Genomic DNA, 18,436 nt, shown 5'->3' on the forward strand with positions numbered 1-18,436 from the left:
AAGAAAACCTGACAGCACCTAGAAGAGAGAGAATATGCCTCTACTCGGAGCCAATGTGAGGCAACCACCCTCGAGACATTCCACAAGGGACTCCTGTAACAGAATGCTCACAGCAGCATTATTTAGACTTTCTAAGTTGGAATCACAAGTTAAATGCCCATTAGTAAGGGAGTAGAGAAGGAAAATGAGACTATTTTGTATGTTAGAATATTACAAACCATGTAAAAAAAAAAACAAATAGAACACATCTGTGGGTGTAAACAATGCTAAAATTCAAAAACATTGCTGAGTTTAACAAAAGTCATGTTCCAATACCTTTAACGTATACATATAATGTAAAAAACTTATGTCAAATAGTGTGAAACATCAATTGATGGGCACTAAAGTTGAAAAAAATGAAGTGGAAGAAAAATAACAGATTTACATAACCTTATTTCTCTAATTCTGACTTCTAACATCTAGCACAGAGCCTGGTACCTAAGGGGTATTCAAAACATGTTGGCGTAATATGTGGATTTTTAAAAAGGGTGTAACTACTCCTAAATGCACAGGTTTGTTGTGAAGACTAGCTATAGATGTGTGCACACACACTGAAAAGAATAAGGCAATGTTAAAATTTTTATCTACTACATCAATACCTTTTTCCTGTATGTTTTCTCAAAGGATCTTCCTTATTCCACATGTACTCCCCCCAAGGCCCATGCCAAAAGGCAGGCCTTAAATCTGGAGCAAAGCCCTGCAGTGTAGAATTTAGGGATTAAACCCGGCCTGCACTCAGGCTTGTGAGAACCGACCGTGGTCCTTAGCCAGACCCAGGTGCCACCCGCAGGCTCTGAAGGCACTGCTTTCTTGGTGCAAGGAGACAAACGGAGCCATCTCGTGGCATCTTCCACCCTGGTTAACCAGTCCCCCTCAGGAAGGGGGTGGGGACAACATGCTTTAAGACCTGGCCAGGTCAAACATCCTGCCCGTAACTCTTGATTTCAACTCATATTTAGTAACTTGAAAAAAAGCAAGAACTTGAGTTGACTGAAGGACTCGACTGCAGGAAGCCTGTGGTCAGAGCTCGACGACGCCATGCAAGGGCCTGTGGTCACTTAGTCAGGAACCTCTCTCTTCCTATGTTAGGGGGTGAGATGCAATACTTCTAGCTTTTCCTCCTGAGGTTGAGTAGCATGGAAGTATGAGGAATTATTTTCTCTATATTCTTTTATTTTTATTTTTTTTAAAGATTTATTTTAGAGAGAGAAAGTGAGTGGGGGGAGGGACAGAGGGAGAGAATCTCTAAGCAGACTCCCTGCTGAGCGTGGAGCCCAAAGCGAGGCTTGATCTCACGACCCTCAGAGATCACGACCTGAGCCGAAACCAAGAGTCAGATGCTCAACTGACTGAGCCACCCAGGAACCTCTCCATGTTCTCTTAAAGGAAAATTGCAATGTTTTTTTTTCCCTTGGTACGAATGGTTTTTTAAACTAAAGAGCATTAGTCAAAAAAACCAAGAATGAATGCTACAGAGCTACATGAAATAGGTTTATGACATGTCAAGCGAAAAAAAAACACAAAACCTTCCAGGATAGGATATATACACTAAAATTGCACAAAAAAATAAACCAAATGATTAAAGAATTCTCCAGCATATAAAAACACATGAATAAATTGGTTTTGCCTATGTCTAAATTACTACAAATACTAAAGAGGATATGAATTTATTTTATTTTTTTTAAGATTTTATTTATTTGAGAGAGTGAGCAAGAGAGTGAGTACAAGTGGGGGTGGGGTGCAGAGGGGCAGAGGGAGAGGGAGAAGCAGGCTCCCCTCTGAGCAGGGAGCCTGATACGGGGCTCGATCTCAGAACCCTGTAATCATGACCTGAGTGGAAGTCAGACGCTTAACTGACTAAGCCACCCAGGTACCCTGATAAATTAACCTTTTAAACTTGTATACTTTTATTATTTGTGCAACTAGGAAGAAGAGAATTAATTTTTATCAACTGCCCCAATAGCAATGCACTTTACATATTTTGTATCATTGAATCCTTGCAGACCCCAGGGCCAGTAGGATCTGTAAGGGGGCTGGGGTTCTAAAGGGGAGTCATTTGTCCAAGATCACACAGACAGTGAGTGGCAGGGCCTGGGTCTGTCTGTACTGCCTCTTAAATGTTAAAGGAGATGCTCACCCATCATCGGTGACTCAGAGTGCACGACACCAGGAGTCAGTTACTCCCACCTCTGGTCTTCGTGGTTTTGTGCGTTTGTTTGTTTTTACAAACTCTAGGTCTTATTATGCTTCACTATTTTTTTCCATTTTTTTCTCTACCACTGGATTGCGAGTTTCTTTTTTTGAAAGATTTTATTTATTTATTCATTTGAGGGGGGAGGGGCAACAGGAGAGGGAGAGAGAGAATCTCAAGCAGACTCTATACTTAGCACGGAGCCTGATGCGGGGCTCGATCTCACGACTCTGAGATCATGACCTAAGCTGAAATCAAGAGTCAGATGCCCAACTGACTGAGACTCCCCGATGTCCTGTGAGCTTTAAAAATGTTGCTGAATCTTAGCAGACTACCTGGCAAACAGTAGGCACTTTTACTTCCTGAGTTATTCCTGTATGTTGACATAGCTGTCCTCAGACTAAAGTGGATTTAACTGGGGGCCCCTTTCCTCATTGGTGAGGACTGAGGCATCAAAATATTGTTTGTTGAACTTAAAAAGAAACATTTGGGGTATCTGGCTGGCTCAGCTGGTAGAGCATGCAACTCTTGATCTTAGGGTTTTGAGTTTGAGCCCCACATTGCGCGTGGAGATCACTTCAAAATAAAAATTAAAAAAAAAAAGGTTTAATTGCATTAGAGTTTATACTTTGGTCAAAGTATGACTGTTTTGGGGCGCCTGGGTGGCTCAGTCGTTAAACGTCTGCCTTCGGCTCAGGTCATGATCCCAGAGTCTTGGGATCGAGCCCCACACTGGGATCCCTGCTCAGCGGGAAGCCTGCTTCTCCCTCTCCCACTCCCCCTGCTTGTGTTCCCTTTCTCGCTGTCTCTCTCTCTGTCAAATAAATAAAAATCAAATGTTTAAAAAAAAAAACACAAAGTATGACTGTTTTTGAAATTTTAATGAGCCCCTAAAGACTAGAGTACCCTTGGTTACATAAGGTCTGGGGATAGACGTGAATAGATTTGTTAATGAAATATGTATCTACTAATTGAATAATTTTGATAAAAATGACAGATTATACTTTTCCCAGCACCCACAGTAACCGCCCAGACATTAAAACGAAATATATGTGACAGAAAAAAACCAAACTAGTCTCTCTGATTTCCATTAAATATATGCATATGCTTTTCAAAAAGTCAAGTTCTCTTAGACATTTACAGTTATGCTTGACAGAATATACTTCAGATTTATCATATTTAATCAAATTTTAGTTATAAGTAGGAAAGGAAAAAATTCTGAGAAATACAAAATAGAATATGAAAAAGTAGCAAACAATTATACTGTGTTTCTGGAAAGAATTCATCTCCTTTCCATCCTTAAATAACTACCTCGAAGCACAATTTATAAAAGGATAAACACAAAGAACTATTGTTAAGTTCATGTATCTTTACAATTCTAAGCAAGACTGGATTCTAGAGAGAATGCAATACATTTTATCACTATGGCTTAATGTCTCAAGGGAAATTCATTCTCTTTCAAGATAAGAAATAATGAACACTTTGCCACCTCTACAAAGTTATACCAACATTAATATTTTTTATAGCTGCTCAGCTTTCCACTGTATGCTTACCTGATGCAATCAGTTCCCTATTATGGATATGTAGATTATTTCCTTTTTCTTTTTTCTGTAATATTTATCCTTACATATTTATCTCTGAGCACTTTTCTGTTTTCTAGTTTCAGGCAAAACTCCAAAAACTCAAATTACTGTGTCCTGTAGCAATGCACCCTCAACAACACGGCTATTATCATTCTTCCCGGTTTTGTCTAAACTACAATTTTCCTTTCCTTTGTTGATTGCCCACTTTGTATTTATTCCTTAGTAAACTGATTATTTGGGTCCTATGTTTCTTTTTACAAATTGATTGCTTTAATCATTGATTTTTTTTTTACTTAAAAATGCTCATCATACATACATTTATATGTTTATTTACTTATTTAAGTAATCTCTACACCCAACATGGGGCTCGAACTCATACTCCCGAGATCAAGAGTCACATGCTCTTCCGACTGAGCCAGCCAGGTGCCCCCAAAATGCTCATCATATATTAAGGATATTAACCTTTGGTCTATTATACATTGTAAATATTGTTTCCTAGTCTGTCATTTACTTTTTAGTCTCATGTTGGTTTTTGTCATACAAAAGCTTTTGGTTGTCCATATTCAAATCTTTCATCTTTTCCTTTGTGATTTTTCCCTACGGTATATGTTTATGCTTCCAAAATCCTTTTGTATTATTATTACCCCAAATTATATAGGGATTCACCTGTATTTTCTTCTAGTTCTGTTGTTTTTATTTTTTTACAGTTTTATTTTCCAACCTGAACTCTGCTCCTTACCAGCTGTGTGATCTTGGGCAAGTTCTGGGTTTCTTCATTAGTAAATCAGGAATAATAGTTGTTACCTTACTGGGTCGCTGGTATGATTTAACAAGGCAAGACAGGTAAAGCACTTACCACAGTGCCTGGCCAGTATAAGTCTATAGTATATTTTAGTTAATATCCATTATCAACATCATCCCTCAAATCTTTAATCAACTATAATTAATTTTGGTATAGAGAAGGAGATCAACATCTAATTATTTTTCCTTAATGTAGTTTCTTTACCTTTGCAACAATTCTGTCAGGTAATCCAATTTCAAAGATAAAAGACATCTATTCTTAGGAAAAAGATTTTAAAGGAATCACTTACTGCTGTTTCTCTAGTTCCCACTTCTAAAATTCTACTGGCCAAATATAATGGTATAATATGGTGATGGGTGTTATGTTTTGTATGTATTGGTGTGTGTGTGTGTGTGTACGTGTGTGTATGGGTGTTGAGTGTATATGGGGTTATATATGTGCTGGGCATACGTGCATATGTGTGTGTGTTGGGGGTGTATGTGTGGTGCATGTGTGCTGGGTTGTGTGGGGTATGTATGTGTGTTGGGGGTACATGTATGTCTACATATGTGTATGTGTGTTATGTTGGGGCTTGTGAGGAGAGGAAAAAAGAACAGTATTATTTGGGACAAGATATGCCAACCTATACTGTCCAGTGGAGGAAAAATATTTACTTTTCTTTCATAACATTATCTTGGAAGGGTATAGGGGGCAAAAACCAACATAATAAATCCTATCAATAAAACTGTGAATAGAAACACCCTCTATACATTTCCCCTGATTTTTCTAACTGGTGCCCTTTGAGCTGTAGAACTCCTTGGCTGGGGTTATAGTTAATCAATGCTTCGGTTTGGGAACTTTCAAGGGCATCACTGGGATGGTAGGAAACCACTGTAAAAGGGTCAGACTGTCAACCAAAGCCCAAAAATGCCCTGTGGACTCTATACAGCCTCCTGTCTTCCCCAACACAACAGGCTCTCCATGACACACAAATGGGGTACACTTCACTCTGTGATAGAGAGAAGACATTAAATATCAAAGACCCTTTCATGGTCTGTTAAGGAGAGTCTGGTTGATCCAAAAGACTGAAGGTTTCCTGCTTGTTTCTATTTTTTAAACACAGAGGTCTCCTTTCTCAGCATAGGAAAAAAAAACGACTTGCCAACTGCTTTTCGAAGCTCACTATGCAAAACAATGGGGCTGTTTATGTTGGATGGTGGGAATCAGGGAGCCCATAAAAGATGCAATATTTTCACCTACATGTTTCCTGCCCATACCTCCCCTCAAAGAGAAAGAAGCTGTCTGTCTAGGGGCATGCACACGAGCCCGAGAGGGAAAGTTCAAAAGTCGCGTGGGAAGCAGGAGGATCTACGAGTATTTGCTTCTATCCCAGAAAAACCAAGCAAAGCCACAGCACTGTCACGCCCAAGAGGCTTGTGGCTTTTCAGCAGGTGATCCTTCTACACATGGCAGCTCCATGTGTCTGGTGCAGGGAATCCACAGGGCAAACCTGACCTCACTTGTTAATAACCATGACCAAGAAGATGCCAATTTCCCCTGTGGGGTTTATGCTTAAAACTATAAAATATATAGTTATATATGTTATATGTATACATATATATGTATACAATACGTATATAACTGTAAATATACAGTTATATATATATAACTATATGCATAAGTCTTAACACATAGGCATGTCCAAAGCAATCTGGAATACCGTATCACAACAGCAGAGAGGACCCCTGCATGGAATTTCTGCAACCAAGGTTATACACCTGACCCACCCAACCCTAAGTCACATATATAATACAGATCTGAGTCTCTACACTCGTGCATCACTTGTCCCTGTTGGGGACCGCAGCAACGTATTCAAAGCTGTTTCAGAGCTGTTACGTGTGTGCATTGACAACTGAGTAACCAAGGTAATTCTCTCTCTATAGCAGGGCCCCGAGCAGAAGACCAACCAGGGATGGAAGAGAAAATGCACGTACCATTCATATGCCTAACACCGACTACTGAAGAGGCACAGGGTCAGTTACAGGGGGCTGTGTTCTAAGAAACGGGAGAACAAAATGGGAAGGCATAACCCTTGTCTTATTTAAAATCTGCATTAAACAAGGCAGTCACATAGAGATCATGGCTGAATAAAACAGTAAGCATGGCAATACAAGGTCAGACAGGACATATGCGTGGAATATTTCTCATTTTTCTAAAGCAGGAACATGGAAAAGCATTCAAGATTTCAACACGATCAATACTTTTTATCACTGTAAATACAATCTCCTGTTTTCCTGTCTTTTCTCTTTGGAGTTAGAGTGGGGAAAAAAATGTCTGAACTCAGTATTTGTGATGTGGGATTCCTGGGTCTGCTTGTTGGGTGAGGATGTTTTTCCACCTCTAAGCAGGGCTGACAGCCTCAGTGATTTTGATGAGTCTGGGCTTGGCAGGTGGCCCAGGTCCAAATCAGAGCACCTGGACAGTGCAAGACCAGACAGGTTCTCCACATACACATGCAGTGAGGAGAAATGCCTAATGTGGACCAGGCTTCAGCAAATCCCTCTCCCAAATAGGGCAACTCAGAAACTGTCCCATGTAGGGAAGTTAAACCTCGGTTAAACTAAATGACCAAAAACTACTGAGTTTGGATACAAAAATGAAGCCTTTCAGGATGGACCTGGTGACACTAGATTTACGTTTTAATCAACTACAGAAGTTTGCCACTAAGGGGCTTGGTAAAAGAATCCTGAGAGTGGGCACCTGGGTAGCTCAGTTGGTTAAGCGACTGCCTTCGGCTCAGGTCATGATCCTGGAGTCCCAGGATTGAGTCCCGCATTGGGCTCCCTGCTCAGCAGGGAGTCTGCTTCTCCCTCTGACCCTCTTCCCTCTCATGCTCTCTCTCTACCATTCTCTCTCTCTCTCAATAAATAAATAAAAATCTTAAAAAAAAAAAAAAAGAATCCTGAGAAACTGGGCCATGCGGGTAAAGGGAGAGCGCGGGGCCACTTTCCACAGTGGTGTCTAAGGGCGATCAGCATCGCGGTGTTTAGGAGTCTTGCTTGCAGCATGGCACAGGGTGACTCACCCAGATGGACGTTTCCACCCCAGCAACAGCGCTGGGACGAGTCATGAACTGGCAGTGAACCTTGGCTCCTTTTTTGTTGGCAAGTCAGGTGGCTGACTCACTGAGGAGAGGATCAGATATTGGTGCCCAGAATGGAAGAAGCAAAGAAGCCACCTGGCCTGTGATGACTCTGATAGAGAATGTCTTTTGAGCTATTCCGTAGGGTGTTTTCACATAAAGCATCTGCTGGGAAAGTAAGTGTTCTTCATTTCTGTCTAATATGTTCTCGGTGGTACAGGAACACGCCAGCCCCAACATTCCTTCTGGACTTCGGGGAGCACAGTATTCACAGCACTCGAGGGGAGATTAAAACAAAGCCCAAACCAAATATAGGCACTGGGGACTCCAGAAAACATCTGACAGGAGGGAGAATGCTACCAGAACGATTCCTGGCTGGCTTCCAAGCCAGAGCACTGCAACGTGATTGCCGAACACAGCCGCTCTTTTGGGGTGGCAGAGAAGAGAGGACAGCCTGGGACTACAGGAGAATCCATAACATTTTCATACATACTTGTCACTGTCTAAAACTCACATTTACGACTGCTTTTCAGCTCTCTCCCACAGAGCAGTTTCCTCATCTGTAAAATGGGGACAATAATTGTTTCTACGTGATAGGGTGTTCTGACAATTAAATGACCCACTGCAGGTGAAGGGATGAGCACAGTGCTGAGAACCTAGTGCTCCCAAGTCTATTGTCTACTGTGATTCTTACCCACCTCTCTACATACCCTTCAGTAAGTTACATGATGTCTCTGGGTGCCAATAAATAAGGAATAGATGGGGATGAAGAAAGGAAACCCTGTAAGAAGGTGGGGCTGTGTGGGATTAAAAAAATAGGAGTAGAGGAGCGCCTGGATGGCTCCACTGGTAGAGCATGGGGCTCTTGATCTCAGGGTCATGAGTTCAAGCCCCACGTTGGGCATGAAGCCTACTTTTAAAAAAATCAGGAGAAGTAAGAGAAAAGAGAAGCACACACACACTCACACATAAACATATACACATGCACTAACTCACATTTACACACACCCATACTCACCACACACACACACACACTTATAGTCAAATATACATGCTCACAACATACATACATACACACACATGCATACTTATATACACACTCACATTTACACACACATACGCACACACGCACGCACTCTCTTCTCAAAAAAATCTAACAATATTAGCTAAGCTTATTTATTTCAGGAAAGTTTTTCTCACTAGTAAAGCTGGCCTAACCCAGAGAAAAGTCAAGCCCCCCCCCCGCCCATGACCTCACTGGGCAAGGAAATGTCCATGAGGAGTGCAGGGATGTGAACTCAAACGGTCTCAGTGTGGGCACTTGGCACATTTTACCCAACACAAATACAATCCCACCATGAGTAAACTTGAAAGTAAACATCAAAGATTCTTGTGATACAAAAACAGAAAAAAAGAAGAAAAGTTTTTCTTCACTGACCTCTACTTTTACCCAAATTTCTGAATTCGCCAACATTCTCTTCCATCTATAAAATAGTACATGGAGGTGCGCCCACTGAACCCTACATCACCCCAGCTGGGAGGCTGTGCTCTGGACTCCCACCAGCTGAGCTTTGCTCTCACAAAGGGTCAGCTGTGTTTGCTCCTAAACTGGTTTATGTCAATTGTACTTCTCTGTAATTACATAATTTCATTAATAAATGTAAAAAGACAGTTGCTGGTTCTAAGAAAACGAAGTTGGATGCTTAGGGAACAACCTGATAAGGCTTAGTCACTAAAAGAATTGTTAAATTTGGGATGGGTACAACAATTTGCAAAAGACTATAAAAGAGAAAGAAAAATCTAGAAGAACTCTGCATTTAGACTGTTTTGTGTCTTTTAAGATGGCATGCATCATTTATAAGGAATCTCCATTTCATCGAACTTTTCAAAGAATCAACTGCTACTGCTTCTCGTAACTATAGGGAAAACATCTATGGTTTTGATAAACCTAACAGCTAACAATTATTCTGTGCAAAGCACTTGCTGAGTGTTTCTTATATACTTGAATAATGAAAGAATGAACCAACTTTGCTAAAACAAGTATTTTGGAACTTTGATAAAATATTCGTTCTATTTTGGCTAGTGCTGGCTTTTAGAATATAAATTTTCAATTAGCAATAATCACACAAATGTCTTATCTTGTTCCTAATCTTGCTTCCATTAAACAGCGTGAAAGAGAAATTATTTCTACCTCTGGGCACATAAAATGTCCCATCATGGGAACAGAATCAAACAGGGCAACAGCTCACGGCTCGGATGCACACAGCACAAAGCTATGCTAGCAGAGTAAGAATCAGACATATATATAACCTTTCTCCTGAACTGCAGGGCATTAACAATGCCCCAAAACACACGGCTTCAGCAAGTTTGAGCAACATGCCATATGGTGACAATTGTTATATAATTTCTAAGTCAATAGTTTAGAAGCTCTGGGCCTGGAAATGTTCAGGTCCACATTGATCCCAAGATATGCCACCCCCAGACAGGTTTGTTTTTTTTTTTTAAGATTTTATTTTTGGGGTGCCTGGGTGGCTCAGTCGGTTACAGATTTTTTTTTAGTAATCTCTATGCCCAACATGGGGTTCGAACTTACAACCCCAAGATCAAGATTCACGTGTTCTACTGACAGAGCCAGCCAGGCGCCCCTCACCAGATTGGTTTTAATTTTTGGCATGAAGATCTGTAGAAAAATAGGTTTGTGAAAAATATTCCCCCACTAGGAAGAAAACTGAAACCAAGGGGACTGGAAGTCACTGTTATTTACCAACATGGCACATTTTAGGCAGTGATGAATCACGGACTGATTCATTATCAAGAAGGCCTCAATTACAATCGGTAGTGATTTAACCATTTACAAAGGCCTATTATCTGCATGACACTTTCAAGTGTTGTCAGTATTCACTACAATAGCTTTATAGTCCTAAACGTGGATCTATGTCTGTATGTACGAAGATCCATACAGGGAAGATAAAGAGTTTATGTAGAAATATGCCAAGCTTTGAGTGCCTCATTTTTGCAGGTTACTTGTTTTGTTTGTTTTCTTCATCCTGGCACAAGCGTTTTTGCTTTAAAGACTCAGAATTACCTGCCAGACAAGCATTATTATGCCTACCTAACCCAAAGGTTATAATAAGAAATAAATACAGTTAAAATGTAAAATGTCTCAGAGCCTGATTCAGGGCAATTCAAACCGCTTAACAAACAAGTCTTTGACTTGCCTCTGAAAAGTCCATTACAACAGCTGTGTGGCCAACATAAAATGTCTGATTCATGCTTTATCAGAGAGCGAGAGGGGGGTCTGAGATCACCCTGGGCCACGTCTCCTCCTCCCACAGATGACGAAACAGATCCCCAAAGGTGAGCAGCTGGTGGCAAAACCAAGTCTCGTCAATTCCAGTGCATTCTCTTTCCACAGAGCTGACGCTATTACCCTCAGGACTTGACAACGTGACCACGACAAAGACGGTAAATTCTAAGTGGCTTACGTACTTTCCGTGGACAGGTCATTTGGTCCTCAAATCAACCCTAGGAGATGAGAATGATTACCATCCTCATTTAACATGTGAGGAAACAGAGGGGCAGTGAGACTCAGTGGCTCCCCGGGCGGTCTGACGTAGGAGCCCACATTCTCCCTCCCAGCACTCCAACAGCCCGCTGCCACGCCATCCAACACGCTAGAGACTTGGGTATTTCTACGCGGGACAGCCTGAGAGTGAAGGGTGCTGCGGTCACTCTTAACAAATAGTCAAACAAAACATTCTGACACACTGCGTGAAACTCAGTGCCCTGCCTCTCGTGGCTCCCTCAATCCCTGTGCTTCCAAGTCTTTCTCCCTCCGCTACCCCTCCTTCTCTCTGCCCCCCAAGTTTTGAGAGCCGCCTCGAGAGCTCTTCGTCACTATCAATGATGCCATTATTCATTGAGCCTGACAAATAGGTCGGCTTCAGGAAATCCATGTTCCCCCTTTTCCATTTCCTCTATGTCCCATCAGAGAATGAAGGCTTCTATCTTAATGTTTCTATTCACCATTAAGAAGGAATTGCTACTTCTTTTTTAATGAAGAGAAAGGAAATCAAGTTAGTATGAAACCAATCAACAAATCTACCAGTAATATACTTCGTAGGCAGATTATTTACAATGGATACAAACAAACCTGAGAATAGCTAGCAAGAATTTTACTTTTTGCTAAGGTGGTCACTGGATTTGCACAATAATAGGGCTGTCTAAAGAATAAGAATTTCTCCCCACGTTTCAGAAACAGACATTGCTCTATGAGCCGAGAGTGCTGTATTTCAGGGCTGAATGGAACATGCTATTTGATGTGATCATGCAAATTAAAAGTAGTAAATTTATTAGGCTCTCAATAACTTTAAAAATCATTTTTATCTTTTTAAATATTTCTGAACATACTAATTTGTAATGCAGAGCTCCAGAAATCTTTAGTTTCACATGTCAATTTTATCATCTGTACTTAATAGTTACTTCCCATTAAAAAAAAAAAAGTTTGTTCTGGAGCACCTGGGTAGCTCAGTTGGCTAAGTGTCTGCCCTTGGCTCAAGTCATGATCTTGAAGTCCTGGGATGAGTCCTGCACTGGGATCCCTGCTCAACGGGAAGTCTGCTTCTCCCTCTCCCTCTGTGCTCTCTCTCTCAAATAAATAAATAAAATCTTAAAAAAAAAAAGTTTGTCCTATATTCGGGGATATGTGTTGATACAGTGCAGAAGACCAGAATGGTCTCTGTGGGCAATAAGGGAGAATGTGATTCTAGAAGACACGACAAAGAAAAACAAACCCCCTGAAGCACTATTTAACCACATCACTGCAGTAGCCCCTGTTCTGTACCGTATTAGTCAACCAATAATGTTTACACTAAGCTCAGTTTAGACTGCAGAATTCTGTTCAGCCCTTCCAGATTTTGCCTTTCCTTGGGTTTTCTATAGCACTCAAAATCTATAAAACAGTTTAACTCAATATTATCTCAAAATGTTTACTGTTGTTTGTTATGCACACTTTCGCTTTCCACCCAACTTTTTCATTTCTCAAGGGCTTTCTGAGGCTGCACACACAGCAGGGGTTTCATGGATCCTTCAGGAACTATTCTGAGACCCGCTGGTTCCCTGGGTTATAGAAGAGGAACAGCCCTGGGCCAGGTGGGAGTCACGGAGTAGAGGGTGAGGAAGGTAGACTGAGGATATATAATAAAGGACCCTACATGTAGTCCAAGGAGAATAGATTTTCTCTCTAAGTGGTGAGGAGTCCTTCAGAGTATTTGAGAATTGCATGAGGAGAGTTCTACTTCAGGAACATCTCTCTGGTTATATCTTGAATAACATCAGCTGAACAAAGAGTGAGCTTTGTACCAGCCACAGCACTTGTTTCTGTTACAATAGGAAATCGTTTACTTTTGTAGTTTATTTAAATCCAAAAGCACACACCCAACCCAACACCAAAATACACAGTGGGCTAACATTCAAAGCAGACTGTTCTAGACTCTGTAGAATTTATTGTCTAAAGTGCTAATGGGCCAATAAAAAGACAAATTAACTACAACCAACATTAAGAAGTACTTATTCACTTCAATGAAATACACTTGCTAAAGGTGTAGGAATGATGTTTGGAAAGAAAGGCTCATTTACTCACTGTGAGCAATGGAAGAAATTTTCCTAGTTTCAGATTAACTTTTGAAAAAATTATATATGAAATAATTTCTCAACAAGTTTGCTTTATGTGGCAAGGAAAGCGTTGTCAGGAAACAAAATTCCCTACAAGCAAGTGATCTCCTTTTGCTTTCTAGTGTTGTAAGACCTGCATCCTCTCCATCCATCCCTCACTATTCTTTTTAAAAAGCAAATGAGAAAGTCATTCAGCTGATGTTCTTCTAAGTAGAAATGAGGAGAAAACATTCATTAAGACTAAATACCTAGGGTGCCTAGGTGGCTCAGATGGTTAAGCGTCTGCCTTCGGCTCAGGTAATCATACCAGGGTCCTGGGATCAAGTCCCCCATTGGGCTCCCTGCTCAGTGGGGAGCCCGTTTCTCCCTCTGCCTCTCTCTCTCTCTGGCTCTTATGAATAAATAAATAAAATCTTTAAAAAAAAAAAAAGACTAAATACCTAATGGGGCACCTGAGTGGCTCAGTCATTAAGCATCTGCCTTCGACTCAGGTCATGATCCTAGGGTCCTGGGATCAAGTCCTGCATCAGGCTCCTGGCTCCAAGGGAAGCCTGCTTCTCCCTCTCCCACTCCGCATTTGTGTTCCCTCTCTCGCTGTGTCTCTGTCAAATAAATAAATAAAATCTTAAAAAAAAAAAAAGACTAAACACCTAAGGAAATGGGGACACAATCAAAAGAGTAGTAATCAAACTTCCTCCACGACCACAAATGCTTCCCTCCTGAGCTAAAGCAATTGTGATAAACTCCTTGGAAGGACCAAGACCCACCAAATAATAAATCAGTAGTTATCTGTGTTCAATGGAATAGGGATGCAATGCCTCAAGGAAGGAACACTAGCAAAACGTGGGGCTAGCTCAGGGCACATTCCCTGTGAATGTGTAGTTTGTATCACCAGTGACTATTAGAATATTCAGGATGTGAGTGGGTTGTGGAAACCAACAGCATCTGTGCTTTGCTTATATCAATGGACAGTGAATTTCCAAAACAGCGACAAGGAAGACATGGCACATTAAACCTCTTCTTCATGTGATAATCACAACAGCTACCATTTCTGGCTGGAGATGGTGCCCCAGTATTTCTAATTGTTGGAACACCTCTGAAGATACTAATACCCCCTTTTACAGGGAAAGAGCCTGGTGCTTAAAAATAAAAAAACCCGTCCATGACTTCTTAGCAAATTAGTGGCACAGCCAGATCCTGAAATCAAATCTTGTTGACTTCAAAGCCCACATGCTAGAATTGGAAAGAATGAATGTGAATTTTATGGGGAAAAACAGAACTGCCGAATAAACAAAACAGATGAAGAGAACTGAGGCCCAAAAATCAAGTGAAGAGAGAGAGCCAACTTACCAGCATATTTTGTAGTATTAGATTCATCCATGGACCAAAAGCAATAATCAAAGGCAAACACCTGAATGAAAGAACAAATTATTAAAGATTAATTAACTTCTATGAGTAAATCAGACTATAAAAAAAAAGATTTGCTGATAAACACGAGGGTTCTTGCTACTGCCTGATTAGAAAAAAAAACCACTATAGATTTAATGCTTTATTAATCCTAAAGCTTCTTTTGGACTAAACTGTTGGTTATCTTACTATATTAGAGTGAGTTGCATACGAAAATTGCTATTTATCCAGAATGTGAACAACGAGACATCTTAACCAAAAAAATATTTAATGCTACATTTAGGAAGAAAAAAACCAACCAAACAATGACTTCTCACCCAAATCCACAGTTCCCACATCTGCTGAAGCCCTTGGCTGGATTCCCACGGCTTTGCTAGTAACATGAAAGTGATCAACTTGCATTTTAATCACCTCCTTCTAGCTTTCTGTGAGCTACCATTTATAGCCAAAGTTCCAAACTCCCCACATTCCCACCTTGGACTCCATCCTCTCGTTGTTTCAGCATACCATCTTAGGCCAAGTCTTGTTAACAAACCAATAACTCACTCTTGGGTGCATTCGTTTTCTGTGGTTACGGAATGACCACTACATATTGGGAAACGCTGATGTCTCCTGCATTGGGATTCTCATCCAATCACTGCTTCCACGCATATGACCACCACTCATGTTCCAGCCATCATTTGCAGATGTGCAGGGCAATGCTCCCCAAAGTGTGCTCCAAGAAACAGTAGTTTCAGGAGATATTCCATGAAAAACGATTAAACTGTGTTGCCAATGGTGTACATTTTACCGTTTGAGATCCTCAATGCAATTCTCAATATGAAAGGTTCTGAAAATTTATCCAGCAAAGAAACTCATTTAAATGCTTAATTTTTTATTTCTGCAGTTCATTTTAGTGAAGAGACCCTTTCCTGAGTAACACCTATTAACATGCCTTGAAACTACTGTTTCTCGGTGTACCCCCCTGGCAAACTCTGGCTCAGAGGACTCAGCAGCCACTTTCCTGGGCTCCCTGTTACAGCCTTTTCCCCTGGCAGTCCAAACAGCAAATTACAGACCTCCCACAGACAGGAACCCTCTAATGCTTAATCATTTCCTAGGGACTATAAGCACTGAGCAAACAGAACCCAAACTCTTTGACCTGGCATTTGAGACTGGCCACAACGAGGCAATTCCAGCCCCTGTCCCCCAGCTTCCTTATGCTTCCACTGAACTTGTCTGTACCTTGGAAATGGGAGGAACGATTCCACCCCCTCCCTGTCCTCCTCTTCATTTACACCCTTCAAAATGTTTCCTATTTCTTAAGGCCTGGTTGGACGCAATTTTCCCCCAGGAAACACTTCTCAGTTAAATCAAAGGAATCATCTCTCTTCCCTGAAATCTTACAATGCTATTTAATCCTTTTTCTTGACACTCTATACCAGTGATTTATCAGGTAGGTGATCCATGCATACGTTTTACCTCCACTGGTAGACGAAGTTCCTTGAAGGCAGGAACCATACCCAATTCCTATTTATATCCTACAGTGTTCACAGTAGTTTAGTTACTTATTGAATGATTAATGGTACTTGAGACCCTGCAAGAAAGCAGGTACTTTCTAAATCCTAAAAAGACTAAGTTATGTTCTGAAGAGTTTCAGCCCTGCATGCACACTGTTAACAACCCATGCAGGTATATACAACGTACACGGCTTGTATCATCAATCTCAAATCCAAACAATTTTGCTACTTATACACATTTATTCACTCTGGTCTTATAGTAACCAAGGTTACAACGAACAGTAGTTTCAGCCAACAAGAGTGTGGGATATTTACTGCACTTCAGGGCTTTTCTGGTGACTCGAGAGACCACACAGGCGAAATCCAGTTAATCTTCCTGCCGCTAGGCAGCACTGAACTTCTCCTGAGACATGATGATTTGACTTGTTTTCAAACGTTTCCAGATAAGGAGATTCCACAACCTAGCTTTAATGGCATCTTACAACACTTAAGTTCCATTCTCAGGACATTTTTCCCTTCCTTTTGACCTAAGTCAACTCTCCTTACTTTAAATGGCCAAAAGAGGCTATTTTCCATTTTTCTATTATCTTGTTTTCCTCTAGAGTCTCAATGAATTCCTCTGAGTAGTTGCTATATACAGTGAAATATCATTTATTCCCCATATGTTGATGTTTCATACCTAAAACTTTCTTTGAACCATTTGCTACTCTGCATACAGGGCGAGAAACCTAGGGAGGTACAGTCACAGTTATGCTACTTGAAATAAAATGGAATCCTCCCCAAATTTTGGGGGTCTACCTCTCAGTAACAATCATTCCCTATTCTGTGCTAACGTCCATTTCTAGCAGCTAATAAAGTCGGTTTTGCTCATAAAAAGGGAGAAAACAAAATTTTCATTTTAAGCATGTGCCTCCTAAAATTCAGACAAATGTTAAAACCCTGCAGAGTTTTAAAAAGAAACAAACAAACAAACAAAAACAAAACAAAACAAAAATTCCACAGAGGAGAAAAGGCCCATGATAGTACTGGTGAATATGACTGGTTTTGGCTTGCTACTGAACTCTCCTTGACCTGAATTATGTCTCGAATTTCACCACCTTTGATCACAGGCATTTTAGAATGGCCATTCCTCAAACCATGGAGTATAGGTTATTATTTTATTACATATTTGCCATGCAGAAGGCTAAAGCCCAGACGTCTGAGGGATTTCCCTAAAACTCAAGGCAAGTGAACAGAAAAATTGTTATTTTTCCTTTAATGCAGGCTACAAGTGATCCTCCCTTCCATGAAATTCTACTGACTTCGGAGCTCCTGTGGCATGAGTTCACATGTGGTTCTTTTGGATGCCTCAGTTCTTGTGCGTGGGTCTTCCCTCCACTGCAACGGTGAGCTCCTTGCACACAGGGACTATGTTTCATGAACCTCATCATGCCTGGGTCAGGATCTCATACAGAGCAACCACTGTAAGTAGCATTTTCTCAATAAACAAACATCATACCAGCAGAAGGAGTTGGAACACAGACACGAGCACAGAACAGATGTAAAAACTGGTATGAAGAAGCAGAAGTTCGGGGCCCCTGGGTGGCTCAGTCGGTTGAGCGTCTTGCCTTTGGCTCAGGTCCTGATTCCGGAGTTCCAGGATCGAGCCCCACATTGGGCTCCCTGCTCAGCGGGGTGTCTGCTTCTCTCTCTGCCCCTCACCCTGCTTGTGCTCTCTCTCTCTCTCTTAAACAAATAAAATTATTTTTTAAAAAAGCAGAAGTTCAACTGTAAGATATATTTTTAGATGTTTCATTACTTTCATATGCATGTTTCTTTTTTCTTTTTTAGTGCACAAGTGGGGGGGGAGGGGCAGAGGGAGAGGGAGAGAGAAAATCTCCAGCAGACTGCCCACTGAGTGCAGAGCCCAACGTTGATCCCACGACCCTGAGATCATGACCTGAGTTGAAATCGAGAGTTGGAAGCTTAACCAACTGAGCCACCCAGGCAGCCCTCATATGCATGTTTTTGAGAGAACTTGGTTCCTTCAATGGTCAAGTACAAATCTGGTCATGAGATGAGCACTAGGGTCCACTTTGGCACCGTTATTCCATGGCTCAGGTGGATAACAAGTATGGCCAC

The 18,436-nt window shown here is 41.1% G+C and overlaps 1 protein-coding gene across 7 annotated transcripts in view; it reads right to left on the reverse strand.

The window, feature by feature from the left end:
* KIF13A (kinesin family member 13A) overlaps positions 1-18,436 on the reverse strand; it is a 204,652-nt gene that overhangs the window by 87,126 nt on the left and 99,090 nt on the right. For all 7 annotated transcript variants that reach the window (XM_027601410.2, XM_027601408.2, XM_027601412.2 and 4 more), the window contains exon 4: positions 14,760-14,820. In XM_027601410.2, coding sequence (XP_027457211.1) covers positions 14,760-14,820 — 61 coding nt within the window. The remainder of the gene's footprint in view (positions 1-14,759; positions 14,821-18,436) is intronic.

The sequence above is a fragment of the Zalophus californianus genome, chromosome 7 (assembly GCF_009762305.2).
Source record: "Zalophus californianus isolate mZalCal1 chromosome 7, mZalCal1.pri.v2, whole genome shotgun sequence".
NCBI lineage: Eukaryota > Metazoa > Chordata > Mammalia > Carnivora > Otariidae > Zalophus > Zalophus californianus.